General features: G+C 45.2%; 1 protein-coding gene across 2 annotated transcripts in view; it reads right to left on the reverse strand.

Moving 5' to 3' along the window:
- Nucleotides 1–19,551, reverse strand: part of LOC122791309 (toll-interacting protein) — a 486,753-nt gene that overhangs the window by 211,739 nt on the left and 255,463 nt on the right. For both annotated transcript variants that reach the window (XM_044059011.1, XM_044059012.1), the window contains exon 5: nucleotides 1,588–1,678. In XM_044059011.1, the coding sequence (XP_043914946.1) occupies nucleotides 1,588–1,678 (91 nt within the window). The remainder of the gene's footprint in view (nucleotides 1–1,587; nucleotides 1,679–19,551) is intronic.

Raw genomic sequence — 19,551 nt, forward strand, 5'->3', positions numbered from 1 at the left:
CTCTCAAAACTTAATCTTAGCAATCCCACCATTACCTGGTTTCAAAGTTATGCAACAGGTAGACAGCAAGTACAGTGGAGGCAAAAACTCTCTCCTTTATTGCCAGTCACACTGGGTGTTCCCCAAGGCTCCATCCTTGGTTCTTTACTTTTCTCTATTTTCACTACTAACCTTCATACCTCTACTCTACATGCCTCAGTCATCCAATACACTGATGACGCAACACTAATCTGTTCCTCTCCTTCCCACCAAGACCTGCAATTACAAACACAGACCTCTTTCCTTTCTGTAGAAGAATGGCTTATCAACTCTCAACTAGTACTAAACCCCAATAAAACCAAACTTCTCATATTCCAGCCCACTAATCACTCCACTCCAATAAAACAATTCTCTCTCCTGTCACTCACACCAAATGTCTAGGAGTTAAGATAGTGTCAAATTTCATGTTGCAGTCTCACATTTCACTAACCATAAATAAATTTCATAAAACATTGGGGAGGGGGGAACTATACAGAAACAAACAATTCCTCACAAACAGCATCAGGACTAAAATAGAACAAACACATCTCATCTCCACACTTCTACATGCTTTGTCTATCCTCACCAATTTTAGATGATCAGATATGTCTAAACTTGATGCCTGCTATAATAAAATTGCAAAGTTCGCCGCCAATAGCCCACATCAAGCACACCACTGCTCAGCCCTAAAACAATTCAACTGGCTTGAACTTCCCCATTGTCTCCTTTACAACCAGCTTGTACTAACCCATAAAATTCTGTACTACACTGATAAAACCCGGCATTACGAAACCTAATACATTTTTACTCCAGTACTAGAATTCTACGCTCCAACAATTAACCCCTCCTACAAGTTACTAAAACCAACTCTGCAGGAGACTCCCTCTATTCAAATTTTATAGCTAAAAAAATGGAACGCTTTTCCCACTAATATCACAGCCACAACATCCTCAGTTCATTTTAAGAAATCCCTAAAAACACATCTACAAACTAACTGGATTTGTAACTGCAACTCCCCAGGCTAGTCTAATCCCATCTCTTTCTTCTCACCCAGGGTAGACTTCTCTTCATTTTGCAAGTCTCATTCCTCATACCTGTCTCCTTCTCTCAACTGTTACTGCTTCCTCCATGTATAGACACTTGGTGTACACTTTATACTTTATATTATTATAATACTATATCATACTGAATATTATCTCGACTGTACAGTTTAAGGTGTGTCTTCTTTCTACCTGTATAGTGTATCATTTTTCATTCTACTTTAGTTGATGTACAGTTTAAAGTACTATTATCCTAGTTTTATTTTATGTAAAATGTATAGTGTCACTCTTACATACCTATGAAATTGAACTTGTCAATGTTATATGTGGAACTTTTCTTCCGGGGCCTCTGCTGAAAAAGGACTTGTGTCCAACTGGACTTTCCCAGTAACCAAATGTTAAATAAAATAAAATAAATTATGGTACTGTGCCAAACCGTACTGCAGCAGAATAAAGTACACTGTTGGAAATGCCAAATCCATTTGTCTGGTAGTACAAAACAAGGTCAGTATTGTGAAATAAACCTTACCTGTTATCGGGACATATCCTACCCCCTGCTGATACACTGTGGGCATAAGGACCACTGGTTGTGGCTGCATCATCATGGAAGCAGGAACAGACTGTAAAACAAACAAAAAGGCAAATGTTAAAACTACAGTGCAGAAATCTATTAATCACACAGCACTAATATATGCATGTTAAAGTATAATATGGAAGGATGATACAGCTGAAAAAAGGCAATAACAGTACAAATTTGCACTGCCTTTTTTACCCCTGCATTTTTATTGCTACAATTAAAATAAAATTTACAATCCAATAGAATGAAATCTGGTTCAAAGCATTTAATTATATAGCCCTCATGGTAACAGTGGCAAGACTCATACCATGGACCAAAAATGAGCTAAACAATGAGGGGGATGTGTGTTACATTTGGGATGAAAGCAATATACAGTCATCAGTGAAATCATTCCCCTACCAAAATTTAAGGAAAATAATCACAGCTAAGGGATGACTGCATCATTAAGCTTACCAAATTTTAATGTAAAAATTAAAACTCAAACACTATGTACAATAAGGAGCCATGCAAGGAATAGTCAAGCAGATGTCAGTGGCATAAGCAGGTAGCTATACAGGTGGATAAACAGAAATACAGACCTCTGATGACAGATGCTTACTATACAGTTAACATAGCACATCATTTTTTTCCCCATTGGATAAGATGCGGAGCTCAAGTTAAGTACATCTTTTCTTCCCCATCCACTCACAGTCCACATGCCACTGTTCTTTTTTTTAGACAGTAACGTCTGAACCTCCTTCCTGACAGCAATACAGTTCTACCACTAGTGAATGAAGTGTTTTTGGGCTAAGTACTTAACTAATATCTTATATGCAAAGACAACTTTGTGTTATACTTTTTTCTAGGTATGTTCTCTATAATGGTTAAAGACAAAAAAATGCAACAGCAACAACAGAACAAAAGGCAAAGTTAAATTTACTGAAACAAAATCCTCAACAACAAAGCATCATGTCACAGCATTTAGTTGGCAACCACAGATCCGTACATTATTTTGGAGAATTCTAACCAAAGTGGAAAAAAGATTCTGACAGATTAGGATCAAATCCCCCCTCACCCTACCCATTCATTTGCTTTCCTCCTGGCTCTAATGTATTAGTGATATGAAAGGTGTTTACTAGAACTGTCATGCAATACAGTACAGACTGAAATCTATCAACAATCGATTCTCTTCTTATGGTAGAGCTGCATGTTTTCACTTTCTCAGTAAAAGGACAAATCCAGTAAGAATTACTACAATTACTACATCATAAATTATCTTTAATGTCCTGCTGAGGAATTCCTAAAAGGCATAATTCTCTGCTAAGTACAGACATACATAACAGAAGTTTTGCAGTATAGCAGTTTTTTCACAAATTTAACATTAAGAATAAGACTGTTGTACAGGACACTTCACTGTGGAGCTGGCCAGTGCATCTCCACTGGTAATGTCCCAGTAAATGAATATACTATTTATGTAGTGCTGCTAACTATCATCACAAAGTTGTTTGGGATAATGCTTTTACTAAATGTAACACTATGCAAACGTACAAGAAACAGTTTGCATTACACTGTATCAACTGTTTCCCTTTTTTTGTGCAGTCTAGGAGTTGTAACATAAATCTTGGGTTGCGGTGGGTATGTAGTGCTTGCCCTTAATTTAAAAAAAAAAAAAAAAAAGTTATGCCTTACCATAACATTCCATCTGTATTGTCGATCTTTATCTATTTTTGACTGATGGGTTACAATTTTGATTCTCGGAACTGATCCGGTAGTTGTATAGCTCGCGCCAGCCAAAGAAATCTCTCAAGCTAATAGTCGACCCATAATGCCATGATCTACATTATCTCAGATTGAGTTTGCAGACATAAAGAACAATGGAAGAAAACTACTTCCAAATGAGGAAGCCATGTGCAAGGAGTGTCCTAACAGAAGATCTAGGATAACAGATTGCTCCACCAGGAATCCACAGAAGGGGAAGGAGGGTGGGACGCCAAAAACAGATGAAGATCAACAACTCAGATGGAACATAATGGTAAGACATAACTTCTTTAACTGATTTTGTCAATCTTCATCCATTCTTGACTGATGGGACAGAGTCCTCAGCCACTTTAGATCCTGGGTGGCCCTATGGAAGGATATTCCTGAGAACCACAGAACCAAAGGTGGCTCCTCTCCTGGAGACCAAATCTAATTTGTAATGAGTGATAAAGGTATGTGGAGTAGCCCATGTTGCTGCTGGACATATTTCACTCATGGAAGCTTTAGAATGGAAGACAGCTGAAGTGGCCACAGATCTGGCAGAATAAGAAGTTATGTACCTACCATAACGTTCCATGTTAGTTGTCTTCTCGCCTTCTTTCTTGCTGGTTGGGTTCGGAGCCGATCCTCGGCTCCGACTCGGCCATTTTCAAAAGCTCGAGAGCTGCTTACTGGCTCGAGGCCCCCCTATATCCCATGATGCCTGGCGCTAGATACCCAGATCTCGTTTGGCAAGTCTAACTGCAGACATAATAATACAGGAATCCTATCCTAGAATGCATAAATCCTACTGGAGAGACTACTAGTCAGAAAGGAATAGCCAGAGAAGACTCAGCCAGTGAAAAAAAACCCATAAGGAACTCTTCTCAGTCTACTAGGATAGGGGGATGGAGGGTGGGACACAAGAAAGAAGGCGAGAAGAAGACAACTAACATGGAACGTTATGGTAGGTACATAACTTCTTAATGTTAAGCTGTCTATCTCGCCTTCATTCTTGCTGGTTGGGACAGCGTCCTTAGCACCTTAATCCTGGGTGGCTCATCGGAACAGACTCTTCAGAACAGTGGAACCAAAATCAGCTCTGCTCCTGGAGGTCACGTCCAGCTTATAATGTGAAATGAAGGTATGAGGATTGGCCCATGTAGCTGCCGCACAAATAGTTTCCATTGGCAATCTTGCCTGAAAAGCCACTGAAGTAGCTAGAGCTCTAGTGGAGTGACTTTTTGGTTTAGCAGGAAGCTCTTTATTCCTTAGCTGATATATCACTGTAATAATAGATGTCAACCACCTAGATAAAGTTACTTTCGACACTGGTAGACCTTGTTTACCCTCAGCATAGGACAGGAACAGCTGGTCTGATTTTCTGATTTGCTTAGTTCTATGCAAGTAAAAACGTAACTGTCTATGAACATCCAACTGATGCAATTTGTACTCCGCCTTGTTGGGATAATTTGGAAAAAACACAGGGAGATCAATAGACTGATTCAAATTATTCTCAGAAGAAACCTTTGGAAGGAAGGAAGGATTAGTCCTGAGAGAAACTCTGTCATTGTGGAAAACTAGATAAGGAGGGCGAACACAAAGAGCCTGAAGTTCAGAAACTCTTCTGGCTGAAGTAATTGCAACCAGAAGGGTTTTCCAAGAAAGAAACTTCAAAGAACAAGAAGCTGCAGATTCAAAGGGGGGCAATATCAGGGAAGCTAAAATCAAATTTAGATCCCACGGAGGCAGGGGATCTCTCACTGGGGGCCTGAGTAAAGTAGTCCCTTTGTGAAAAGCTTTACAAAACTTATGAGACATAATAATAGTATCTGATAGGCCTGTATGAAAGTTTGAAATTGCAGTTAACTGAACTCTAATTGTGGCAGAAGAAGATCCAGTATGAAAAAGTTCCACTAAAAAATCCAAAATATGGTGCACAGGGGCTGAAAAGGGATCTATTTTTCTAGCCTCTGCCCAGAAAGAGAAACGTTTCCACTTACTAGCATAAGTCTTTCTAGTGGTAGACTTATGCGATGATAAGATGATTTCACGCACCGAGTGTGAGATGTTCGGAAGCCTGGCTAAGGTCGGAAGTGGAGCAACCAAGCAGTGAGCTAGAGGGATTGAAGGGATTGATGCAGCCCACCTGACTGATGGATCAAGAGGTCTGGAACTGGGTCCAGGGCTGCTCCAGAAGGTGATGATGCAGAACGGGAAACAAATTTGTCGAGGCCAGTAAGGGGCAATGAGAATCATCTTGCATCCCAATGTGATAGCTTTCTGTATTAGTTTGGGAATCAGGGGAAATGGAGGGAATGCATAAAGAAGTCCCTGAGGCCAATCGTGAACTAGAGTGTCTCTAGGGGAGTGTCTGGGAAGAGGAAGGAGAGAGAAGAAATTGTTGCACTTGCTGTTGAAGGGGGTGGCAAAAAGGTCGCAGCAAGGCTGACCCCATTTGCAGAAGATTTGGTCCGCCACCGCCTGATTGAGAGACCATTCATGAGACATGAGAATTGCTCTGCTCAGCCTGTCCGCTATAACGTTGGACTTCCCAGGGATGTGCGCTGCTATCAGAAACTGTTGGGAAGAGATCGCCCACTGCCAGAGTCTGAGTGCTTCTCGACATAGGGGGTAGGACCTGGTTCCGCCCTGCTTGTTGATGTACCACACTACTGACATATTGTCTGTTTGAATTGCAATGGTCCCGGTGGGAAGAGAGTTCTGAAGAGCTTGCAACGCCAAAATCACGGCCCTCATCTCCAAGACATTGATATGCAGATGGTACTCGTGAGGCTGCTAGGTGCCTTGGACTGCTCTGCCCTGAAAATGCCCCCCCCAATCAGGGAGGCATCCATGGTCACTGTAGCCACTGGAGGAGGAAGAGCAAATGGTCTGCCCTGGGGTACTGATGGGGAAACCATCCACCAAGCAAGTTGGTTTTTGCATGTCTGTGTGATCATTATCATGTAAGACATTGGAAGTTGCTGGAAAGACCACTGGGTGAACAGCATCCACTGAAGAATCCTCATATGAAAACGAGCAAGGGGGACTAGTATGATAGCCGCTGCCATGAGACCCAAGGTTTTTAGGACGAATCTGGCCTGAATTTCTTTGCATCCTAATAAGACCTGCACATGTCGGCGAATGTCTAATACTCTGTCTAATGGAAGTCTCGCTGACATGTCCTTTGAATTTAAGTTTGCGCCTATAAAGGTAATAGATTGACAAGGCGACAATGCAGACTTTTCAAAATTTATTAGTTTGGAGCAAGTTTGGATGGTGTAGTCTCTGGCTCGCAGCAGGTGATGTCTGGTGGTAGCAGTAAGGAGCCAGTCGTCTAGATATGGAAACACCTGGAATTCCTGCCGTCTCAGGTGAGCGGTAACTACTGCCAAACATTTGGTGAACACCCTGGGGGCTGTGGTGAGACCAAAGGGCAGAGCTCTGAACGGATAATGACTGGCTCCCAGCTGGAAGCGGAGGAATCTTCTGGAGCGTCTGTCCATTTTGATATGGTAGTACGCATCCTGAAGATCTATGGAGCACATCCAATTATCCTGACCCAGAAAGGGTAAAATGGACTGTAGCATGACCATCCGGAACTTCGTTCTTTGAACAGACCTGTTTAGTCTGCTGAGATCCAGAATGGGTCTCCAGTCCCCTGTCTTTTTTGGTACCAAAAAGAACCTTGAGTAAATTCCGGATCCTTGCTGGTCTGCTGGGACTGGCTGGATGGCTCTTTTTCTTAGCAGTTTTGATATTTCTTGAACTGCTTGATCCCTTAGATTGGGTGGAACATCTGGAAGGGATTTGTTGGGAATGTAGGGGGTGCAATAGACAGTACCCATTTGTCTTGTGTTATACTTTTCCAGGCTTTTGGGTACAGCGATAATCTTCCCCCGACTGCCTCTGAAGGTGAACAGCCAGGCAGCACCTCAAGGATGCTGGAAGGGCTTGTCAGAGAAAGATTCTCTGTTGCCCTGATTTTGAGGACCCCCTCTGCCCGAGGGCAGCGTCTATTGTTGTTCCCTCCTCTGCCCCTGGAGGGGAAATCACCACGTGTGTCAGGCACGGCTCCCTGGTGTTTCTAGAACCACATCTTCCCACTCTTCTGACCTTTGGGATACAGTCTAGAAGGAGTGGAAAAATGGACTCCCACAGCAGAGAGTCTTGCCTTCCTGCTCACACCTGGCAAGGGTATCCCTTCACCTGTGGTGCAAAAAGAGCAGAACCATCAAAGGGGGTGTTGGTGAAAGACACCCTGAAGGGTTCCGCAAAGTTACATAACCGCATCCAAGCATGCCTCCTCAAGGCCACACCTGTGCCTGCGGCCCTACTTGCACCATCGACTGCATAAGAGATGAGCCGCATGGAGAAGTTTACTACCGAATTAAGAGTCGCCAGCTGGGAGGCAACCGTAGCCTGGGCCCCCGCAGCTGATGGATCTTGAAGGGTACATCCTAGCTTTTTTAGAAGATCCCTTTGAAGGCGGGTAAAGTGGCACAAGTAGTTCAGCGACCTCATGGAGAAGGTCGCTGAGGAAAACATCCGCTTCCCATATCTGTCCATCGTCCTAAATTCCTTATTAGGGGGATGGACAGACAAAGAAGTTTCAGCCAACTCCTTTTTTCTGGCCGCTGCTACCACCATGGCATCAACGGGAACACCCTTTGTCAGAAATTGCTTGTCCTGTGGTGCAGTAATAAATTTTGTGGGTCTTCGGGGGGTTGGTTCCACTGTGTCTGGGGCTGACCACATCTTCCGAGCCACCACCGACATCAGTGGATCGAAAGGCGGAGACACCCAGGAGGTGGAGGGTCGGGAACCAAATGCATCCAGGAATACAGACTCATCCTCGGAAGGGTTAAGGGTAATCCAGTTCCCCCTCTGCCTAAGTATCTCAAGGATGTCTGAGAACGAGACATCTTCAGAGGGGGGTCTCGGGGACCCTTCAGAATCCTCTAAGTCGGTATCTGAAGTGACAGACTCAGGGGAGTCAACATACTTCCTCTTGCATTTCCTCTTTCGAGGGGGCTCCTCTGAATGATCAGGGGAGGCCTCGGAAGAGGAAGATACACCCAATGGGGTGCCCTGGAGTGCTTGTTTCCCACGCTTGGGGTCTGGAGGAGGGGCAGACGCAGGCACCATGGGGGTAGGAGCCAATGAGGCTGATCGTGGGGCTGACTCAGAGGCCAGCACACTCCTCATGACCTCGGAAGGCTCCGGCTCAAGAGACCGAATCATTCCCGGCACCGAGAGACGGATGTAGGAGCCGAACTCACCTGTGCCGAAGCTCCGAGAGGGAGAATGGGGTCGGACAAGCGTCCGATGCCACTCACCCCCTCAGAGCCGACGAGGGAGTCCCGGCGCCCAGATCCCTCGAAGGACGGCACCATGGAAGCGATCAGAGCCGACAGCGGAACCGAAAGGGTAGGTATCGGCGCCGACGGTTCCACGATCCGAACTCCAACAAGCTCCGGCTCCGAACTCAAGGGGTGAGTCAAAGGAGGAACTACTGCAGAGACGGGCAGAGCCGAACCCTGATGAGGGGGGCTGGATAACATTTTAGCCAGGGCCTGCGATTTTAGAAGCCTGCTCACCACTCTCTCCACATCGTGGTCAGATAATCTAGAAGACCGAGAAGAGTAGGATCGGTGACTTCACTCTGACTGTAACAGAGGCGACCCCGGAGCAGAGTGTATCGACTCTAGGGATGGAGATCTAGAGTGTTTTCGGCTCCCTGACGGTTCTGACACCAGAGTCGGGGCCGACTGGGAGAGAGGTACTTCGGTTCCAGCCGGAACCGAAGTTGAAGCACACGCCACACCCGATGACGGCTCCGAACTGGGAGCCAACGGCTTCGTTGGCTTAGAGGGTTTCACTGGCTGGGCCTTAGCCGGTGACCCTTCAGGTTTGAGCAAACCCCTAAGGATTAGCTTATTCCTACTCTCCTGCAGGACTCTTGGACTAAAGGCGTGGCACACCGAACAAGAGTCCTGCAGGTGTAGGGCACCCAATCAGTAGACACAAGAAGTGTGACCATCTGTCAGTGACATCTTCTGACAGCATAAGTCACACTTCTTGAATCCAGATACTTTCATATCTTTAGACATTCCTGTAAAAGGAAATATCAATCGCAGAAAAAAATCAACAGAAAGGAAGTAGGTAACCAGTAAAACACACACACTCATCATAAGTTACCACACCCTAACAGCACACACACACTATATACCTAAGAAAATAGTAAATAAACCTACTGATATACAACAATTTCTAATAAAAAAACTACTATATAAATATTGAAGAAGGATTAGCCTCTAACTAAAAATGGCTACCTTGAAGAAAACAAAAGGGGGGGGGGACTCTCGAACAAAAAACAAGTTTCCAAGGGAAAGGAGACTAAATTACAAATAGATAACTAGACTACTAGAACTATTCTAAAATACTAACTACAATACAAATTTTTATATAAGCTAACAATAAAATTGAAAAATATGACCTGAGCCAGCAAAAGTGGCAAACGAGATCTGGGTATCTAGCGCCAGACATCATGGGATATAGGGGGGGCCTCGAGCCAGTAAGCAGCTCTCGAGCTTTTGAAGATGGCCGAGTCGGAGTCGAGGATCGGTTCCGAACCCAACCAGCAAGAATGAAGGCGAGATAGACAACTTAACATTGTACCTTCACCAGCATTGGGAGCTTTAGATTCTTTTTGTTATAAATTAAATAAATGCAATCTCTTAACAATTTTGTCACGGTAACCTTAGAGAAAGATTTCCCTATGGGTATGCTAGAGACAAATGATTGTTCTGATCTCATAAATTCTTTACTTCTGTTGAGATAAAAAAAGTAACTGTCTGTAAGCATCTAACAGGTGTAAACAATATTTGCCTTTATTAGAAAAATTTGGAAAGATGACAGTTAAGTCTATAGCCTGACTAATGTTGGACTCCGAGACCACCTTCAGAAAAAGGATGGATTTGCCCAGAGTGTAACTCAATCCGTATGGAAATTTAAGTAAGGGGGTTTTGAACAGGCTTGCAATTCAGAAACTTGTCCTGCAGAGGCGGTAGCTATAAGTAAAAGCATTTTCCAAGAGAGGAACTTCAAGTCACAAGTAGCTGCTGGGTCCAAGGTGGGGGGGGGGGGGGACTACTAGTGACTACAAAAGAACAGTTAGGTCCCATGGTGGCAGAGGATCTGTAAATGGAGTCTTTAAATGGATAGCTCCCGTGAGACGACCTTACAAAGTCAGTGAGAAATTAAGGGTAGACCTCCAAAGCCATTATGAAAGTTAGAGATGGCTGCTAGAATGACCTTAACAGTAGAAGTGGAAGCTCCCCTATCAAAAAGGATAGCCAACAATTCTAAATTTTATTCCTTTCCACTGGAGCTGAAAAGGGATCAAAGCCATTATCTCAAGCCCAGATTGAAAATCTCTTCCATTTACTGAAGTAGAGATTTCTGGTGGATGGTTTATGGGATGCCAGCAAAATTTTTCATACTGGGCATAGAATATCATTATGCCTGACAACTAACGGAATTGGAGAAATGAAGTAGTTGACTGGAGACTTTGCAAACTGGGATGCACCAGTCCCTGAGGGTGAGACAGAAGGTCCGGAACTGGGTCCAGAATCCATGGATGGTGAACTAGATGAGGCCATAGGAATGGAAAACAAATTTGTCGAGGCCATAAGGGTGCAATGAGGATTACTTTACTTCTCAACCTGGCTGCTTTCTTGAAGGAAAGAGGGACCAGACGAAAAGGGAGAAAGGCATGTAAGAGACCCGGGGGCCAATCAAGGAGGGTAGCATCTCTCTTTGCTACCTTGGGATTGAGAGACCACTTGTGAGGCATTAGAATGCATCTGCTTAGTTTGTCCACTATCATAATTGAACTCTCCAGGATGTGCATTGCTATCAGAAAGCAGTTGGAGGCAATTGACCATTGCCTCACTCTCAGGGCTTCTCGACACAGGGGAAAGGATTTGTTGATGCACCAGACTATGGACATGTTGTTCTGATTGAACTGCAATTGTTCCGTAAGGCAGAGTGAAATGTATGCAACACTAGTAGCACTGCCCTCAGCTCTATAATGTTGATATGAAGATTGGCCTCTATTGGGGACCAAGTGCCTTGGACTGTCTTTCCCAGATAATGTCTCCCCCACAGCTTCTGGAAGGCATTCATGATTACTATGGCTTTGGGTTGGGAAGGGACAAAGGGGTGGCCCAAAAGAATTTATTCGGATTCCATCCACCAGGCTAGGTCCTTTTTGCAGTGAGTTGTGATAAGTATAGGGTGGCTCACTGGGTGGCTTAGAATGCACCACTGATTCGCAAGAAGCCATTGCAGAAATCTCATGTGAAATCTCACTAATGGCACCAGGGTGATTTTAGCTGCCATGGACCCTAATGCTTGAAGCACTAGCAGAGCTGGTACTTTGTTTGAGCACTGGAGAGAATGGACTTCAGATTTTATTTTCTGTAGCCTGTGGGGCGGTAGAGAGACCACACAAGAGACAGCATTGAGACAAGCTCTGCTGAATTCTATACCCTGAGAGGGGGTCAGTTGAGACATTGTAAAGTTGACCGTGATGCCTAGCTGCAGGAACAATCGCAGGGTGAATTTTGGCACCTGAAGCAGTAGATGTCTGGTGGAAGCGGTGATGAGCCAGTCATCTAGATATGGAAACACCCGGAATCCATGCAGTCATAAGTAAGCTGTTACTGCTGCCATACATCTATGAACACCCTGGGGGCTGTGGTGCAAAGGGCAGCACCCTGAACTGATACTGACTGGCTCCTACCTGGAAGCAGAGGAACCTTCTTGAGCGTTTGTCCATTTTTGTGCGGTAATATGCATCTTGAAAGTCTATAGAGCACATCCAATCGTTTTCCCTCTAGAAAGGGAAGTACTGACTGAACCATGACCATCCAGAATTTGGACTGTTGAATGAATGTTTAAAATACTGACATCCAGAATCGGTCTCTAGTCCTATGTCTTTTTTGGCACTAAAAAGAACCTTGAGTACAATCCGGATCCCATTTCGTCTGGTGGGACTTCATGGATGACTCATTTTTCTAGCAACTTTTGTATTTCTAAGACTGCTTGGTCCTTCTAACTGGGTGGAGCATCAGGGAGTCTTATTCGAGTTCTTGGATAAAGTAACCTTTGGAAATAATTCTTAGCACCCAGGCATCTGTGGTTATTGTCACCAGGCTGTTGGGTGCAAAGAAAATCTTCCCCTGACTGCCTCCAGAGGCAAGCAATTGGGCATCCTTTCAGGAGCACTGATAGGGTTGGCCAGGGAGGGACTCCCTGGAACCCTGGTTCTGCGGGTCACCTATGCCTCTACGATGGTGTCTTCCATTGGAACTCCTCCTATGTACCAAGAGAAGTCTGTACCACGTGTGTCCCGGAAAGACCTCTAGGACTTCTTGAACCACATCTTCCAACTCCTTTAATTTCTGGAAGGCTCGCTGGGAAGCAGAAAAATGTATGCCCACAGCAGATATGGGCTTTCCATTCTTCTCACACCTGGCAGAGTTTCTTTAACTTTGGGGCCGATTAAGGAGGATCGGTCAAAGGGAACATTGAAGGAAGACTTGAATGGCTCCACAAACTCACCTAAACCTGCTGAGCTGGTCGCTCCTTCGGCTGCATGTGCAATTAGCCTCATGGATGAATTAGAGAGAGACTCCAAGGTAGTTGACTGGAAGGCCAATTTGTCTTGGACCCCCTCAGTTACTGCTCTTGCTAGAGTATCTGAATGCTCCTTGACCAGATAGCTCTAGTAAAATGTGCCAAAAAGTTCAAGGACATAATGGTAAAGGTCGATGATGAGTAAACCCACTTCCCAAATCTGTCCATCATCCTCGACTCCTGGTTTTGGGGCTGAAGAGTGGAACTTTCCTCAGCCAGTTCCTTTTTAGTGGCAGTCGCTACCACCATGGCATCTACTACTAAGCCTTTCACCCAGTACTGATAATCCTCAGGAGTGGAAAGTATCTTATCTAGTCTCCAGGGAATTGGTTTTATCGAATCAGAGGCCTTCCAAGCCCGCTGAGTGATCAATTTAAAGAGATTGTCAGCCAGAAGAGTCACCCAGGAAATAGAGGAGACAGCTCCAAAGGCTTGCAAGTTCACAGACTCCTCAGAGGTAGGGTCTTTGGGCTTCCAGTCACCCATCTGTTTAAGGATTTCCAGAATGCGTCCACAGGAGACATCTGCTGGGGGTGACTTCGGGGGAACCCTCCTCCTCATTGAAATCTGTGTCCTCAGTGACTGACTCTTTAAGGGAGTCCAGGGGTTTCCTCTTACGCAATTTCTTCTGAGGGGGGGGGCTCTTCAATAGGAATATCCAAAGAGGACTCGGAAGAGGGGAGAACCTTGGTCGGTGCCGACATGAGAGTACTTACTAGAGTTGGTGTCGTAGTTGGTGTTGATGGCACTAAGGTAGAGGTCAGTGCAGAGGACTCAGTGTGTTCAGAAATTTTCAGAACCTTAGATTTCAGTTCTGAAGAGGAACCAGCTGAAGGATGTTTATGTTTTTTAGATGCCAGTGCCAATGGATACACTGGCACTAAATGAAATGAACAGACTTTATGCCAGAGGCCTGAGGAGACTAATTGGCCTTAGACAATGCTTCCTCAAAAGGGGCCTTAAGAAGCTCTTTAAGGATTAATTTATTTCTACATTCCACCATGGCTCTATTACTGAAGCCCTGGCAAAAACAGCGCTCTAGTTCAAGATGAGAAACACCCAACCAATATACACATTTGTCACGACCATCTGAGTTTGGCATTTTTCTGCCACAGTCTTGGCCCTGTTTAAAACCAGTGGTCGATTTTGATTTATCTGCCATTATAGCCAGAAAGGGCAGAAGATCACGAAAGAGAAACTTGGGAAACACAATCACTCAGTCACAAAATACAGAAGAATACTACCAATGATGGTAGGAGAGATTACCCAACAGTAAGGGAAAGAGAAGAGAGTGGGAAACTACCAACTATGGTAAGCAACAAGTACCAAATGGTACAAGTTAAAGAAAACAAACACTCACACGAAAGAGAAAATGGTAGACAAAGTTCAGCTATTACTTTGTAGATCAAAGAAGACAAAAAAGTCAGCAAATTGTAATAAAAACTTCTAAATGTACTTAGCTGCGGGAGAGATTCGGCTGACGCTTCTTTTCTATAAGAGCGGCAAACAGGATCTGAGGTAATGTAGAGAGGGCATTATGGGTAGACTATTAGCTTGAGAGTTTTTTTGCCTGGTGCGAACTATATAACGGCTGGATCTGGTCCAAGGATCGTTACCGTAACCCATAACCCAGCAGTCAAGAACAGATGAAGACAACATCAGATAAATTGTTTACTTTCTTTTTTATATTAACAAGTGTCAGGTGCTCTGTGTGAACACTTAATTAAGGGTTGTTTCAGTGTAAGTGTTCACTGCAGGTAATGTGATAAGCAGGATTTTCATGTGCCTGGGCTTTTACTAGGTGGGATATGCTGTGTTTGTGCCTGATTAATTGCCCATTATACAACGACCCTCCATTAATATTCAAAAACATGCACGCTGATTGGCAGCGTGCACGTTATAAATCTGAGTTATAGTAATGGAAAAAGGTCCGGTTGCCCGGACTTTTTCCATTACTATAACTCTTTAACAACGGAGGCAAGATCTCCATTGCTTCACACTGGCTCACTATGTTAAACTCCTTTAACATAGCGAGACAGCTTTAAAAAAAGCAACAGAGAATCTCTGCTGTTTTTTTAAAAGCTGTCTCGCTATGTTAAACTCGTTTAACATAGCGAGACAGTTTGTAAAAAGCAACAGAGATCTTGCTTTCTCCGTTGCTTTTTTCAAACTGTCTCGCTATGTTAAACCCATTTAACATAGCAAAACAGTTTTTAAAAAGCAACTGAGATCTTGCTTTCTCCGTTGTTTTTGCCCACAGCTCTGATGTACTGCGTGGGCATATGCATGCGCAGTGCCTCAGAACTGCTGCAGAATACCAGACAGCTGCGGAAGGGCAGCAAGAGAGTTATACAATGCCATTATTTAAGAAAAGTAATTATTTTTCTTAAATAATGTCATTAGAGTAATAACAATAACTGTCCACACCAACCGTGGGTAAATCTAGCATTACCCACACCCAGGCGTGTGTTATTGCTATAATAATGCCTCCTCATGGAACTTGAGATCAGCATTCAGGAGATCACAATTCAGACAACTATTGGCTTTAGTATATATACTACTGCTGAACTTGGGAGAAAAACATGAACTATGACAAATTCTAATTCTTATACAGTAGGAGTGAAAAAACAAAACAAACTGTACCTAATTCTATGCCTTACACAGCACGAATGAAAAATGACCTACAAAGTCTTAAGTGGTATACAGCAGGCCTACAACATGAACGGCAACAAATTCTATGTCTAAATCTCTCAGTACTAAGTGCATCACATGAACTCCTATCTAGCCAGTAACTGTAATTTGTCATCTTTCTAATAAAATGCACACAAATAAATGCTTCATAATGACCACATCATTTAAGGGCCACAAAAATTAGAAGTTATGTACTCACCATAACGTTCCATCTGAGTAGGTGACTTCATTCGGATGCAACCTGTGGGTATCGGATCCGATCTCGGATCCGAGCCGGCAATTCAAAAGCTTAGGCTCCGAGCTCCTAGCTCCTCCCTCTTACCCATAACCCCTTGCCAAGCCCTGACTGACCTCAGATTGAGTTTGCCTCAAAATACTGACCACAGTACACTAAAACAGCATAAATACTCGCTCTATAAAGGTCAGGGGATGGATAGTTACATCGAATGAAGTCACCTACTCAGATGGAACGTTATGGTGAGTACATAACTTCTAAATCTGAAGTAGGCAGACTTCATTCGTCTGCAACCTGTGGGACAGAGTCCCTAGCTACCTGAATCTTGGCGCCGTCATGGAAGGATGTTCCGAGCACCGCTGAGCCAAACGATGCTCTTCCTCTAGAAACAACATCCACCTTGTAATGAGAAATAAAAGTATGTGGCGAGGCCCAAGTAGCTGCCGCGCAGATATCATCCAACGAAACACGGGACTTAGGCGGCTGTCGTAGAAACTGCCCTAGTAGAAAGAGCCGTAACCCTCTGAGGAGCAGGTCTGCCTGAAGTGTCATATGCCTGCAGAATGCAATTAGCAATCCATTTAGATAGAGTGACTTTAGATACTGCTTTACCCAGAGCAAATTTAGCAAAGGAGACGAACAGCTGATCTGATTTCCTGTGGCCAGCTGTCCTGTAAATATAAAACGTAATTGTCTATGAACATCCAAGGAATGCAATTTGTATTCTCCTTTGTTTGAATACTTGGGAAAAACACAGGCAAATTGATTGACTGGTTAATATTGATTCAGAAGAGACCTTGGATGAAAAGATGGATTGGTCCTGAGGCACACCCTATCAGGGAAGAAAGAAAGATAAGGCGGTTTGACACATAGAGCCTGAAGCTCAGACACCCTTCTGGCTGAAGTGATAGCTACCAGAAAGGCAGTCTTCCAGGAAAGGTATTTGAAATCAGCAGAAGCTGCAGGCTCGAAGGGAGGAGCAGTAAGGGCCTGCAGGACTAAAGACAAGTCCCAAGGGTACAACCTCCTTGACTGGAGGCCTTAACAAAAACTCCTTTGAGAAAAGTTTTGCATAATTTCGCTGTCATAAGGGAGCTGTGTCATGACCAATGTGATAATGCGAGATAGCATAAAATTGTACCTTAATCGTGGAAGAACTAGCCCCTTGATGAAAGAGGTCTGTTAGAAAATCCAGCACCGCAGAGATAGGTGCTGAAAAAGGATCCACAGTTCTCTGTCCTGCCCATAGTGGGTTCCTCTTCCATTTACTCCGATAAACCTGTCTGGTGGAAGGTTTATGAGCAGCCACCAAAATGGCCTTGACCGGTGAAGAGATACCAGGAGTCCTAATTAAGGTTGGAATTGGAGCAGCCAAGCTGTCAACTTCAGGGTCCGCAGATTGGGAACTGGCATTCCCAGAGGGTGAGAGATGAGATCCGAAATTGGATCCAGAATCCATGGTGGATTGATTTTGTGAGACCATACAAAGGGGAACCAAGGTTGTCGAGGCCAGAATGGGGCAATGAGAATCATTCTGCTCCCCAAACTGTTGGCTTTCTGCAGAAGCCTCTGCATCAGAGGAAGTGGAGGGTAGGCATAAAGGAGACCGGCCAAGCATGCACCAGAGCATCCTCGAACTCCTGGTGGGAAGCAGAGCGCGGTCGCGATTTTACGCTTTGAGGGAGAAGCAAAAAGATCGCAACAGGGTTGCCCCAAACGGCAAAAATCTTCTTCGCTACTTGAAGATTGAGGGACCACTCGTGGGAGAAAGGATGGTGCGACTGAGCTTGTCCGCAAGGATGTTGGACTTTCCGGAATGTGCGTTACCAGAAAGCGTTTGGTGGAAATTGCCCATTCCCAGACTCTCATGGCCTCGACAAAGGGGGTAAGACCTGGTTCCTCCCTGCTTGTTGATATACCAGACTACGGACATGTTGTCTGTCTGAATCGTAATAGTCCCTGAAGGAAGAACGTGGTGAAGTGCTTGCAACGCTAGGAGCACCGCCCTCATTTCCAGGACATTTATATGCAATGACGTCTCTGTGGGATTCCACGTGCCTTGGACAATCTTTCCAGAATGCCCCCACCCGAGGCAAGAAGCGTCCGTGGTCACTGTGGCTCGGGAAATGCAGCGCAAAAGGTCTCCCTGCCAGGGGCTCCGGAGAAAGAAGCCACCACAGAAGGGAGTCCTGCACGCTCTGCTGACCGCAATCGGGCGTTTGGGGCGAACAAAGGGAGACCACTGAACTTGAAGGGTCCATTGAAGAACCCGCGTAACGGGCATGAATTAGAAGGGATAGCTGCCGCCATAGAACCTAGGGCCCTCAGGACCGAAGCTGCAGTTGGAGATGGTTGCAGGATTGCTGTCACATGACACCTCAGGCTGGCGATACGGTCTGGGGTGAGGAAGGCTCGCATTGATCTGGTGTCTAGTCTTCCTCCTATGAAATCTATAATTTGAGTTGGATTCAGAAAGATTTCTCCCAGTTGATCGTGATGCCCAGCCTTGGTGCTAGTTGAAGAAAGTAATCCCTGGCTGAGCACAGAAGATGCCTTGATGATGCCGTCAGGAGCCAGTCGTCCAGGTACGGAAAGACCTGTAATCCCTGGAGCCTCAGGTGGGCCGCTAGCACCTTGGTAAACACCCTGGGGGCTGAGGTGAGACCAAAGGGGAGGACCCTGAACTGATAATGACTGGCTCCCAGCCGGCGAAGAAACCTCCTGGATCGTCTGTCCATCCGAATGTGGTAATGCATCCTTGAGGTCTATGGAACACATCCAGTCGTTCTCCTCAAGAGGGGAGTATAGATTGCACGGTAACCATCCGGAACTTTGCTTGGTTACTGACAGGTTCAACTGGGAAAGGTCTAAGATTGGTCTTAAGTCCCCGTCTTCTTTGGCACCAAAAGAACCTGGAGTAAAACCCTAATCCGGCTTGATCTGGGGGCGCTGGATGGCTCTTTTTCTAGCAGCTGCTCGATTGTAGGCCGCCTTTGGTCGGGTGGAACATCTGGGAGGCTGTGAGATTTGGGAATCTTGAATAGGGTATTGAATATCCTCTGGATATAAGTGCACCCAACTGTCTGTTGTTATGGACTCCCAAAAAGTCAGGTGCATCCGCCCCCGACTGCCTCCAGAGACGGACAGCCGGGCAACCCTTCAGGGCTGCTGCGTGGGTCTCTCAGAGAAGGTTCTCTGGACCCAAAATTGCCAGGAGCCCCTGCCTCTGGCACGACCTCCGTCCTCCTCTGCCACGGAAGGACTGGTTATCCGGAGCAGGTTGGGACTGCTGCAACTTCGGAACCACATCTTCTTCTGTCCCTTTTGGTTCTTAGAGAAGGACCTCTGGGGAGCTGAGAAGCGGACTCCGCAGACAGCGTCTTCCGTCCTTTCGCTCTGGACTAATGTCTAGCGAACAGTCTTGCCAAACAAGGCAGAACCATCGAAGGGGCATTAGCGAGGTCGCCTTGAAGGGCTCTGCAAAATCACAATGGCGGAGCCAGGCCTGTCGCCTCATGACAAGGTCTGCTCCGCTGGCTCTAGCTCCCTCAGTAGCATGGGACAGC

This window comes from Protopterus annectens, chromosome 17.part0 (genome assembly GCF_019279795.1).
Source record: "Protopterus annectens isolate FY-2018-M chromosome 17.part0, PAN1.0, whole genome shotgun sequence".
Lineage (NCBI taxonomy): Eukaryota > Metazoa > Chordata > Ceratodontiformes > Protopteridae > Protopterus > Protopterus annectens.